The 13,236-nt window shown below is 37.7% G+C and overlaps 1 protein-coding gene across 5 annotated transcripts in view; it reads left to right on the top strand.

Annotated features, from left to right (window-relative positions):
• LOC127974626 (RNA-binding motif, single-stranded-interacting protein 3-like) overlaps positions 1 to 13,236 on the top strand; it is a 121,718-nt gene that overhangs the window by 96,462 nt on the left and 12,020 nt on the right. For 3 of the 5 annotated variants that reach the window (XR_008157334.1, XM_052578028.1, XM_052578030.1), the window contains exons 7-10: positions 3,917 to 4,023; positions 5,466 to 5,509; positions 8,885 to 8,981; positions 11,192 to 11,242. Coding sequence is in view for 4 of the 5 variants with exons in the window: in XM_052578028.1 (XP_052433988.1) it covers positions 3,917 to 4,023; positions 5,466 to 5,509; positions 8,885 to 8,981; positions 11,192 to 11,242 (299 nt within the window). In the remaining variant the exon portion in view is untranslated. The remainder of the gene's footprint in view (positions 1 to 3,916; positions 4,024 to 5,465; positions 5,510 to 8,884; positions 8,982 to 11,191; positions 11,243 to 13,236) is intronic. The other 2 variants (XM_052578029.1, XM_052578032.1) reach the window with 1 other exon arrangement.

Below are 13,236 nucleotides of genomic sequence, written 5' to 3'. Positions count from 1 at the left end.
TTAGAGTTTTAACAGCTGGAGTAGCAATTGTAACTACAATTTAGCATTTTTTGCTATGACGTTGCTAGGATGTTGTTATACTTTTTAGATAGCTAGATATTTTGTGTGGGTTTAGTGTTGCTAAGATTTTAGCATGTTGTGGATGTTAGTATGTACTGTCTCAAGTTAAAAGAGCAGTGTAGGTCTTTTACCCTGGTTAAAATTCCATGAAAGAAACTTATGATTTGATTTCAGGTTTCATTTATGTTCATGGCATAAATTGTATTAATTACAGTTTGAAGAGTTAAACACAATAGCTTGTCTTATCTTATTGATGTAGACACATGGCAAATAAGGTTGTTGCTGGGGGTATTTGTTTTTGTGTGCGTGCAGTATGATTTCCCTGGATGCATTCCGGGCCTGAATCAAAAATCAGTCATTCTTAACAAAGGCTCAAAACTTTCCTCGCATGAGTGAGATTCAGCACTTTGAGTTCAGGGCAACCTGACTAGCAAAACAAACAGAGCTAATGCCAAGCAGAGTCTGCTCATAAAATCAGCATGGATTTTCCAGCGTGCTCCAAAAGCAGCACACAGGCTCCCAACGTTATTTGGCTTCGCTGTTTTATGATGGCGCTGGTTGTTATTTTAGAGTTCGACCTAAACTGTGAGGGGGTGTAATGCAGGGCGTTTCCCACTGTCTCAGCTGAACACACACACACACACACACACACACACACACACACACACACACACACACACACACATAGACTCATTGTTTTTGAGATAGGGCAAGGGAGAGCTGCTTGCTCGAACATTTTGAGTCTGCCGCAAAAGCTGTGATCTTTTCTGCCGCCTCGTTTTCTGTCTGTCCTTCACAATGGAGCCGCTTGTGTTGTGCTGGCGTTATCAGCGCTGGCCAGCGTGTGCGTGTGTGTATAATAGGAGGGTGATGACAAGGCTGCAGGTGTAGACCCTGCCTCCTCTGCAGGTGGAGGACAGACACTTTTACCTCACCTCACTACAGCTCAAACACAACCAGATCACAGCTGCCAAAAACTCAACACTTCTCTTCTCTTCTCTTCTCTTCTCTTCTCTTCTCTTCTCTTCTCTTCTCTTCTCTTCTCTTCTCTTCTCTTCTACTTTAGTTTTTCTTATGCAATTTTTTATGAATAATTTATGATTTGGCAAGAGATTTTATATAATTTAGATCAAATTGGTGTTTATGAGAACAGCTTGTATTGATAAAGAACAGCTTGTTTTACACGAACAGACAGACAGACAGACAGACAGACAGACAGACAGACAGACAGACAGACAGATAGATAGATAGATAGATAGATAGATAGATAGATAGATAGATAGATAGATAGATAGATAGATAGATTTTAAATATGTTCTTTTTATGTTATTTTAAAATAATTAATAAGATGGAGTCTAATTCAAATGTCTTCTATTTTCTTGTCTCATCTTGTGTCTTTTTTTCTTGTGTCTTTTGTCATATTCTTCCTCCTCTCTAAACAATTACTGACCTATTTATGTTTTGGCTAAAGATTTGACATTTCGAAGTGTGTGTGTGTCTGTGTCTGTGTCTGTGTGTGTGTGTGTGTGTGTGTGTGTGTGTGTGTGTGTGTGTGTATACACTCACCAGCCACTTTATTAGGTACACCTGTTCAACTGCTTGGTAACACAAATTGCTAATCAGCCGATCACATGGCAGCAACTCGGTGCATTTAGGCATCTAGATGTGGTGATGATGACTTGCTGAAGTTCAAACGAGCATCAGAATGGGAAAGAAAGGGGATTTCAGTGACTTTGAATGTGGAATGGTTGTTGGTGCCAGGCGGCTGGTCTATGTATTTCAAAAACTGCTGATCTACTGGGATTTTCACACACAAACATCTCTAGGGTTTACAGAGAATGGTCTGTAAAAGAGAGAATATCCAGTGAGCAGCAGCTGTGTGGATGAAAATGTCTTGTTGATGTCAGAGGTCAGAAGAGAATGGGCAGACTGGTTAGAGATTTTAGAAAGGCAACACTAACTCAAATAACCACTCGTTACAACCAAGGTATGCAGAATACCATCTCTGAACACACAACACGTCAAACCCTGAAGCAGATGGGCTACAGCAGCAGAAGACCACACCAGTTGCTGCTCCTGTCAGCTAAGAACAGGAAACGTAGGCTACAATTCACACAGGTTTACCAAAAATGGACAATAGAAGACTGGAAAAGCATTGTCTGCTTTGATGAGTCTGGATTTCTGCTGTGACATTCAGATGGTAGTGTCAGAATTTGGCGTAAAGAACAGTTTGGGCCCCTTAGCACCAACGGAGCATCGTTTAAATGCTACAGTATATATATATATATATATATATATATATATATATGTGTGTGTGTGTGTGTGTGTGTGTGTGTACATACATGCATACAGTATATAAATATTTTGATGTTTATCTCAATTGCCTCTTTTCATCACTATTTTTTTTTTCTTTCTCTCATCTTCTTTCATCAAATCTTTTCTCTCTGCCATCTTGGCCAGGGTTTATCTGAATAATTACGATCTCGGAATGACTGTTTTATTCTGAAATCTTTGTTTTGAAGACTTGATCCCTTGTTTGATGTCTCATTCTTAACAATCGACAAAAAAGAACAATCAACAGCTATTAAATATTCTATTCAGCTACAGAATACATAATGTTCTGTCGAGCCGTTTCAGCTGCTCGTTTTGTATTTGTTTATCTGGTTCTATGCAATATATGCGCTTATTTACGCACAAAGCCTCCTCTGCAGTCTGTGATACAACTGCTTTCTATTGTTCCACAAAGCAGCTGAAATATGGCAGTGCAGGTGAAAGCGTGCGGAAGAGAAAGTGTTCATTTTTCTCTGCCAAACTAACATACTTTCAGAGGTGACTGTAGAGTCATATCGCTGGAGGGCAGGATTACTCAGAATAGTTGTCTGGACTCCACAAAGCAAAAACTCCTCCTCCTGCATCTATCATCGCTCTCTGCCAGATCCCATCATCCAAGAAGTTTGCGCTCACTTTAAATGAGTTTTTCTGGTTGCCGAGGAAACCAAATTAAGTTTAGCTTAGCTGTGGCGTACAGGAATTTGTTCAACTGGAGAGCAAAATTTCCTGCTCCTCAAGTGCATTCGTAGACTCCAGAGAGGTGTTCCACACCCTGCAATTCATATTGCCGTCATGACTGAGCGAGAACATTGAAGGGTTTCGCCTCAGTGCCTGTCATCCTGCTTTGCACTTTTGGAAGATAACTCTTTTGAACTCTACACTTGCCTTTCGTGTGAACTGGCCCCTCGGGGTCATAGATGAGCCTTCTCGCCTTGCGTTCCACAATTTTCTTTTTGTTTTTGTGTGTGTGTGTGGTAAGAGATAGTAAGTGAGATATGCACTTCAGTGCACACCAAAAACAAACAAACAATGTTAAGAAAGTTTTCAGTTGGCGCAGTCAACAGCATTTAAGTTATTTACCGTCGCAATCAAGTCATTTATTATTGAGCAAATATTAAACATGGTGCTTTGAAGACCTGCCAGGGAAATTGTTTTGATGGTGGGGATTTGAGAGGATGCTCATGCCAAAAGTGGAGCCGATGGTCTTAGTGTCGAAGACATAATGGGAAGGGGGCGGGGGGTATGCAGGAAGTCGAGGGGAGATAGTCGAGGGGTGTTGAACTTCAAAAGGTCATTGGATATTCCTCCGCCACTCTGTGGGCTCGGTGTGGGTGTGATACCTGCGGTGTAACATTTCCCTCTCTGTTCAATACACACTCCACTTTCCTTGCCGAGGTCATGACCTTTCCATCAATCGTACTGCGGTTGACCTATGGAAGTAACCGTCCACTCCTCCCTCTCACGCCCTGCTGGCTAGTTGACTGATCTTTTATATTCTTCTGTGTTTGTTCCCTCTCCTCCACAGCTCCGACCGAGCCACTGCTTTGCAAGTTTGCAGACGGAGGACAGAAAAAGAGGCAGAGTCAGAGCAAGTACCCTCAAAACGGCCGACCGTGGCATCGGGAAGGAGAGGTGAGCGCGGACGACCTTAAGACCTACCAAACATCCTCGACACAGCTCTGCAAAAATTCAGAATCTATCAAATTCTATCAATCTATCTATTTATCTATATATCTATCTAATCCCATCTGTTCATAAGGTAGTTCATACCTTGGCTTTTCTAATAAAAGTTACATTTCTATTCATTTCTTTACATTTCAAATATTTTTAATATTTTTAACGATTGCACTTTATTTTATAGTACGTGTACTTACAGTTTATTTAACTAAGAAAGTTCTGGTAATGCAAGGTAACTACATGGGGTAGGGTTAGGTTCAGGGTTAGTACCTAGTTATTACATAGTTATTGTAATTACTATAATAAGTACATAGTATGTACATGGGAAACAGGACTGTAAAATAAAGTGCTACCATTTTCACCCTACTGTTTGCTATTCACTATTCATCTGTTCAAATTCACTTTGAATGCAACTATTGGAATTCAACCTGAATTCAGTTCCAAATGACGCAGCCTAATCTTACCTTTTCCACGCCAGCTTCTGCCCCATTTTCTCCACACATTCCCTTTCCCAGAATACCCAACCCTGATCAAGGGAATGAGTCGGAAACAAACCCTTTGTTTCAAACATCCAATAGAAGAAAGAAGTGAAAGAAAGGGAGGCGGGAGAAAACATTTGATTGATGGAGTCATCTGGCCATGTTTAAGTTCCCAGTCTTTCGCTCAAGTCCTTTAATCTCTCTTCTCCTGTTTTTATTCCCGCAAAGCAAGTTGCCGTCTGGGTTGGCTGATGGGAAAATGGCGGCAGGGCGAACAACTGGCATTTTCTGGGCAGCCCCAGCTGCTGGCATGACACGGTGGTTCAGGGAAGCTTGCCCAGATACCGACCAGACCGTGAGCACCCATTATGAGGAGCTGGCAGCCGCCATGACTTTGGCTGCACTCTCTCATGAAGGCGTATTTCAATATGCAGCCCCAGGGGTCCACATTAACTAGATACAGTGTCCAGTCACACGTAGGTTAGGTCGATGGTTTTCCCACCAGTCTCCAGGTTTTCTCCCCCACTGAGGAAAACTTGGCGCCCGAAAAGCTGCAGTATATGAGCGTTGTTTATCTGCTTCAGTCCAATACGGGTCTATGCGGCCAGCTTTCCCCCCTTATTCACTTAGCTAGTGCGGCTCTGTCAACATGAGCTATGCTTTCTGCAGCCTTGTAAATACCAAATAACTTTGTGCTGTATCGAACCCGAGCCCGTCTGGTATTACAGCCCAGCGCTCTGAGGTAATAGATCCACAGCTACAAGTCTCGGCCATGTGCTTTTAAAGATATAAAGAGCACTTGGCCGGCCCCTATTAGATGAACCTGTTCTATTGCCAGCATTACTCAATAGACTTTATAGGATACTCGCTTCACCAGAACGATCTTTCACTCTTTGTCCTGTCTGTCTTGTATTTCAGAGTGGCATGGCGCTGACCTATGACCCCACTGCAATGCAGAACGGGTAAGAGTCATTTGTTTTTGGGGGGTAAAACAGTGAACTTACATAGATGAACTTTAGCGATGAATCCAACTTCATGCAGTGATCCCTGCTAAAAAGACAATAAAACATAAAGTACATTATATTGTGTTTTAGATGCTATTATTATTATGCTAGTCTGGTATAATAAAATATCTTGAGATTTGAGTCTTGTTAGAGGATTTTTTTTATGTTATTGAAAAAAGTCTCTTATGCTTTATTTGATCAAAAATACAATATTAGCTTTAATATTGTGAAACATTATCACAATTTAAAATAGCTATTTTTTTATTTGTATTTCAAAGCTTAATTTTCAGCATCATTACTCCAGTCTTCAGTGTCACATGATCCTTCTGAAGTCATTCTAATTTGCTGATTTAGAGATCAACAGTTTTGCGATACAGGATTTTTATTTAGTACTATATATATATATATATATATATATATATATATATATATATACACTGTAAAAAATTTCTTGTTGTTTTTACAAAAACTTTTTGGCAGCTGTGGTTGCCAGAATAATTTTGTAAAAATACAGAAAACTGTAAACACATTTACGTCAAAAACTGTTAATTTTACAATATAAAGCTGTAATTTACAAACAAGAAAATGTGAATATAAACCAGTAAATTCAACAACACACAAAATTAAATCTGTTTTGTACCTTGAAAATACTGACAACCACCATAATAATAAAGATGGTACTGAATAAGAGAAAGCCACATGAAGTATCAAAGCTCATCACAAGTAGCTTCACCACAAGCAGAAGTATATATTAACATATAGAAGGTGCACATTTATGGAAACACAAAACACCATCATGGTAACACATGTGATACTTAAATAATGCAAAAAACTTTCATTAAGCAACAGAAGATGTAACATAAAGCTCAAATGTACATAACTGATAACAAGAACTATTTAAAAACTTGATTATTTAAACAAAATACTTTCAAACGTGGAGTGTCACGCAGGGAATTCTGGGAATATCAGTTTACAGTTTTAGACTGTAAATTATACATTGATTTGTTCTTTTTTTACTTCTAAAAGCTGTATACTTAACAGAATTTTACTGTAAATTTACATTAAATGCTTTGTTAGATCTTTTACAGTTTTTCCCTGTATATAGTACGGGAACTTACTGTTAACCTATTATCAGTTTTTTTCCGTAGCGTTTTTACAAAATTTTACAGTTAAAATTACACTTATTTTTTACAGTGTATATATATATATATATATATATATATATATATATATAAGGTAATACTAAATATGTATATATAGAAATACATACAAATATAAATTACAACAGTAAATATATATTATCTAAATATGTCTCTGAAGTTCCTTCTTGGTATTTAGTATCTGAAACGTTTCCTATTAATAATGTAAATATTCAGTCAACAAAAGTTACTATTTTTTATTAATTTATCAACAAACAGGTATTGATCAAGTTAATGAGACATATGGTTAAAGTGTCAATTAGCCTAACCACCCAAGTTTCCCTCACTAACCAGCTGGTTCATGCAGGTTTAATCTGGTCTGTTCAGCAGTGTTAAAAACATCGGAGCTGCAGAGAGTAATACTGAAGCTGTGTTGTACACTGGCACAAACTACTGTCATAATCAATCTGCATTTTGTGCTATTGTTGCACCAAAGTGTGTAAGTGTTTCGTCAGGTGCTGGTTGCAGGGCAGGAAGATGGGTGCTGGACTAAGGGAAATGAGACCCTTTCTATCTGTCCGCTCCAGTGGACGGAAGGCCCAGGGCTCTGTTTCTGATCTGGCACTCTGGGGAAACAGTCACATTCGCACCTTGGTTACCAGCTCCGGCTCCTGACTCAGCACTTGCTGTCTGCTGGAAAGAGAACGAAATAAGGAATGACAAAAATATGCAATCAGGGAAAAAGAGCCAGGTTCTGAATTGTAAATAATAGAGCAAGTAGAAAGGGCAGAGAAGGGAACAGAAATGCTTTATTTATTTCCTTTCTCCTTTCTGTCACATTAGTGTGTGTATATATATATATATATATATATATAGTGAATTCATACAGTCTTCTTAATTGTTTAATGGGGCATGCCGTCTCAATGCCAACGGGCTGAAGCTAATATCCAGCATAAATAACAGCATAGTGCTAGGCTAAAAAAAGATTTGCACACTAACTAAAGCTTTACATTTGAACCCTGCTTCAAAGATTGTGTTACCTTCTTCCTGGACATGCTCTCACTCGGGTCGTCTTGTGTGACTGTGACATAAGGGAGCCTGAGCTCTCTGGGGCAGACAGCGTTTCTCTCCCCACGCTCCATTTCTCAGCTCCCAGACAAGCCGATCAATAAAGCCTAGCAACGGAGCTTGCAGATGAAACATGTCCGCAATAGGTACACAATGATAAATAAAGTCCTGCCCAAGAACTGTAGCTATTGGAAAATGCTGTTGCTCGGCTAACACAGAGAAGTCAACAAATTAATTGTTGTGACACAAGCCTGTGCAGATTAACACACACAGCCATACACATAAACACCAGACATGATAAGTGTATTGTTGTTTCCATCATTGATAATAAGAGATAATTATTCAGCATTAAATCATTATATTATTTTATTATTATATTATGATTTTTGAAGACTGGAGTCATGGCTGCCGAAAATTCAGCTTTGTGATTTATTTTAAATTCTATTTTAAAATATATTAAAACAGTAAAAATAAATTGTACAACATTACTGTTTTAAATATATTTTTTATTTTTTTACGTTTTTTATATTATTTTATTTTTTTATTCATTAAAAAAAAAAAAAAAAAAAAAAAATATATATATATATATATATATATATATATATATATATATATATATATATATATATATATATATATATATATATATATATATATATATATTCAAATAAAAATGGTTTATTTAAAACAACAACCAAAAATGTGTTTATTTGAATTAATTTATTATTATTTACAATATTACTGTTTTCACTGTTTTTTTTATTATTAAATAAATGCCGCCTTGGCCAGCGTATAAGTTAACTATTTCAAGAACATTAAACATTCTTCATGACTCTACAATGTGAAAGTTTGTATAAAATTATATAATTTACTTATAATTGACTAAATATTATGAGAAAATATATATTTATATGACAGTATTAAGTGCATTAATACTATTAATGTTATATTAATTTAAAAGACTTGTATTGCACATATCACAGTGTGCTAGTGTGACTTTTATTTTTCCTCTTAAATTTTCCGCAGACCCTCTCCAAGAAAACTGGATGTTCCTGGACCCCAGTTTAAAATCCCTTGTCTTATACAAACAGAAAAGGGTACTAATAGTGTTTTGTGTATCTTGCAGGTTCTACTCCTCACCATACAGCATCTCCACAAACCGCATGATCGCCCAAACGTCAATCACTCCATTCATCGCTGCCTCTCCTGTCTCCACATATCAGGTAAGATCACAGCACATACGCAGCATTCAGAACAAACACATGCTGCAGGCAAACCAACTCCCACATTTACATTCATACAGTGGCCCTTAGAAATACTTGGACCATCAAGATGTCATATTTGAAATATGCAAGAAGGATAACACAGCTAAGCAAAAAAAAAAAAAAAAAAAAAAGCTGTGTTAAATTAACTGAACACTTTCTGGTTAAAAAATTATGTAATTAAAGTGTAATTACCTTTGAGAAAAGGTCTAGTAGCAATTATTTGCAGATGTTTGCCATTTTTCAGGCATTCTTATGTGAAATTTGACTGTCCAAATGTTTTGGGGGCACTTTATATAAACACAATTACATGCAAAGACAAACACAGATTGTATCACATACATACTAAGGGAGAGCATGTTGCGCTATAGTGTGTTTTCAATCACTCTCCATGTTTGCTAATATGTTAGGAAAGCTTATTAACGCCGTTCTCCAGAGCTGCAGTCAGACGGAGTGAGCAAACAGTGACTATGAGCATCCTTAATTGATTTGGCTTAAGCTAAACTAAACAAAACATTACTGAGCGAAGAGAATAGCTAAGCCCTTCAGATCATGTACCTCCCGTCCTCACGAGGACCTCGTCCTCGCGCAAACACACATTTGCGAGCACGAGCGCACATATACAAACCACCCACGCTGACCGGAGCGGCGCCCGAGTCTTCGTTTATGCTCTCAGCCGCACGTTTGTTTTGATAAATTCTGCACACCAGCAAGGTTATCTCTTAATCGAATTGCGTGATATCATGTGCAAAAGCGCCCTGCTGGCCGGCGAATTAATTTTAAATTGCAAACTGCTCTGAACCCGCCAAAACCAGTTCAAAGCCAAGCTGACAGGAAATCAATGCGCTGCTACCTTTATTTCTCCCCTAGAACTTCGCGAATGGAACAAGAGACAACTGTTTCCCTCTCCGGTGAAAGGACAGAGAAAAGGAGAGAAAGACGGAGAGCGAGAGCATGAATCTTTTAACAGTCAGGGAGAGAGAGACAAGGTGTGCGCTTACACATCTTAGTGGACTTAGTGTGTTGAGAGAGAGAGAGAGAGAGAGAGAGAGAGAGAGAGAGACGCCTGAGGCGGATCACAGTGATGAACAAATCCCAAAGGCTTTTCTTCCTAGAACAACATAAAAGGGCACCGCATATAAATTTAGACACCTACAACTGTTCAAACGCACTTTCACGACACTAAATGCATACATCCATCCTCTCAGACAGGAAGTGGCCACTTATTCTCAGTTTGCGTGGTGTAGGCTACTGTAAAAATAATACTTGAGCTTAACAGTGTTATTTTAGTATCATTTTTTATTCTCAGTTTCTGTTCTGTTTTAATTTAGGTTAAAGCTTTAGTCATTTTGTTGTGTTTGCCTTTTTAAATGTCCATGTAGTTCATTTTGTATTTCAGTTTAAGTTGTGTATGTCAGTTGTGTGGTAAAAGAAAAAAAAAGAATACTCAGAAATTTCAGTTATTTTAATATTATTTTTAGTAAGTCAAGTACACACTCAAGTTTTTGTAATTTGGTTGTGTGCTTTTGGTAATTTTCATAAGTTTTTTATATATGTTTATATAGTGTTTACTTATTTTCAGTACACATTTTTGTTTCATTTATTGGTAGCACATCCAGTGTGTGGTATAAAAATAATATTCAAGCATATTAGTGTTATTGTATTATAATTTTGAGTGTCGTTTTTTATTTGTTTTTGTACATTTAAATTTTAATGATCAGTTTTCGTTTAATTTATTTTAGTAAGTTTAACTAAATGAAAAGAAGAAACGCCTTGCCAAGCTAGCTGATAAATATGTTTATATAATTTTTGTAAATGTTTGTTTTTATTGCAAGTAACGAAAATGTTTTTACAGTTTTAGTTAATTATAGTAACTCTGTCCTAAATGTAGTAATTGTTGGTGCGAGGATTAGCTTCTATGGCGTTGAGATGATGAAAGGAGAGATTTTTGGGGGTCCACGTCGGCCTTAGATGATGAAATTGCTGCCGCAGCGCTGTAATTAGGAGGCAATATCGCTGTCTGTAGAATTCCGATCCCTGTGTAATTATCACACTTGTATTACTTGCTCCTGCCTTGGCTGTTCTGTGGGAATCGGGGCTTCGAGGCAGCGGGAGGAGGTGTAGGAGGGGGGTGAGGAGTGAAATTAAGAAATGCTGGTTTCCGCCCACAGGTCCAGAGTACGTCGTGGATGCCTCACCAACAGTACGTTATGCAACCTACGGTAAGTGCTGCTGAGGAGGTGTTCATTTATCTTGGTGTGTGTGCGCATGTGTGCGTGTATGTGTGTGTTTGTGAGTGTTGGGGACGTAAAGACACGGGCAGATAGAGAGGAATGAGGAGAGGTGAGAGTGATTGCGTTTATCTTTTTGAAAGATGTTCTGTGAGATAAAAAATAAATAAATAAAAATGCAGTGGCTCTTTACCCCCATTGCCCTCTAGTGGCCGAGCAAGTAAGCGCGGGACTGGTTAAAGGTCAGAAACGGTGACATGTGTGTTCAAAAGGAAAGTTCCCCAAAATATCTTGTCAGTTCCAATCACAGTATGTGGAACTTAAAAGGAAAAACTTAAGAATATACAGGGGCTGTCAAGCTTCGAAATGACAAAAAAAAAAATATATATATATATATATATATATATATATATATATTTTTTTTTTTGTCTTTCTTTTTTTGTCGTATTATATATATATATATATATATATATATATATATATATATATATATATATATATATATATATATATATATATATAATACATAATAAAAGTGTTTTGCACAACTCTTGCACTATTTTGTAAGTCTTTTACACTAACAGATAGGATTTAAGTTGTTATTTACTGAAAACGTCCATTGTTTGCCCATGTAGACATGTTTGTGAGACAAATTAGTTTAAAATATATCAGTTACGATTTAGTCTTTTCCTTAAATAAAGCAATTGTGTGACTTTTATTTTTTTTTTTTTGCCACAGACCCCAAATAATGTTGTTCCCCTTGAGGGACCCCTGTAAATATTAAAAGATTTAAACTGATTCATTATTTTATTACTCTTAAAAATACAAATATTATATGGAACATATTTTGTATATATAACTGAGAAGATGTGCAAATCCACGTTCATTTTCAGCGTTTATTTGGGCATCTTCTCAGTTAGCAGCGGCTCTGTGTAGTAACAGCTGATCTATGTGAAATCACGCACCTGATGGAATTTACCGCTGATTAGAGAACTGGCTTTACTGACGAGATGTGCATTAATGATCGGCCGATTGTGATCGAAGCAGCCCTAATAAAAAAAAAAAAAAAAATATATATATATATATATATATATATATATATATATATATATATATATATAATTTTGCTAATCAATTTGCATACCATGCAATTGATAATACCGTTACATCCATATATATATATATATTCCCCAGGTTTAAAACCTCTGACCACTTTTATAAAAGCGTTATAATGTTTTTTGTCATTTTGGAGCTCGGCAACTCACATTTGTCTGTCCCTTTAAGGGTGGAGTATCTGTTCCTCCAGTCAGTCCGCCGTCTGGATCAGATAAATAGATCCCTTGTCTGAGCTCCATCGACACAACTTTGTCAACCTGGAGACATGTTTTTTTCTCTCTCTTTCTCTGTCTCCCTGCACAAATACACAGGTACAAACTACCTCTCTTGTGTCCATTTTCTTAAGTCTTGTATAAGAAGGCAACCCCTTGGCCAGGGTCTGGAGGTCTGCCCGCCGTCTCTTTGGCTCTCACCTGAATTTGGATTTACTGTAAGCCAGGGGTCTGCATTCCACCATGGAAATGGCCAAAGGTAGTCTGGGATCAGGGTTTTTCTTTGGCAGGGCCTGAAAAAAGGCTTCAGTCAGCTGTTTCCAGATCCTGAGCAACTCGAGAAGTGAAACAGGGTTATAGAAAAGGAGGCAGATGTCTCTGTCTAGATAATGATATCCCAGACTTGTTGTGTGAGTGCATGTGTGCATGTGTAGTCGGATGGGAAGTTTGATGATCTTGATTATGTTGTGTAAATGTGTTTGTAACCAAACCCTCATATCTAATGATCTGGCAACCCATCAAAAAAGACCTCAGCTGCCTGGTAGAGAAGGGTGTGTGGGGTGGGGGGGGGGGGGGTGGGGGGGAGTGGGAGTCTGTGAGCTGATCTCTGCCTAATTTGAAAATCCTGGAAAGAAAACAAAGGCGGAAGAAATCATG

This window comes from Carassius gibelio, chromosome B16 (genome assembly GCF_023724105.1).
Source record: "Carassius gibelio isolate Cgi1373 ecotype wild population from Czech Republic chromosome B16, carGib1.2-hapl.c, whole genome shotgun sequence".
NCBI classification, from domain to species: domain Eukaryota; kingdom Metazoa; phylum Chordata; class Actinopteri; order Cypriniformes; family Cyprinidae; genus Carassius; species Carassius gibelio.
This window is presented reverse-complemented; position numbering and strand designations above follow the sequence as displayed.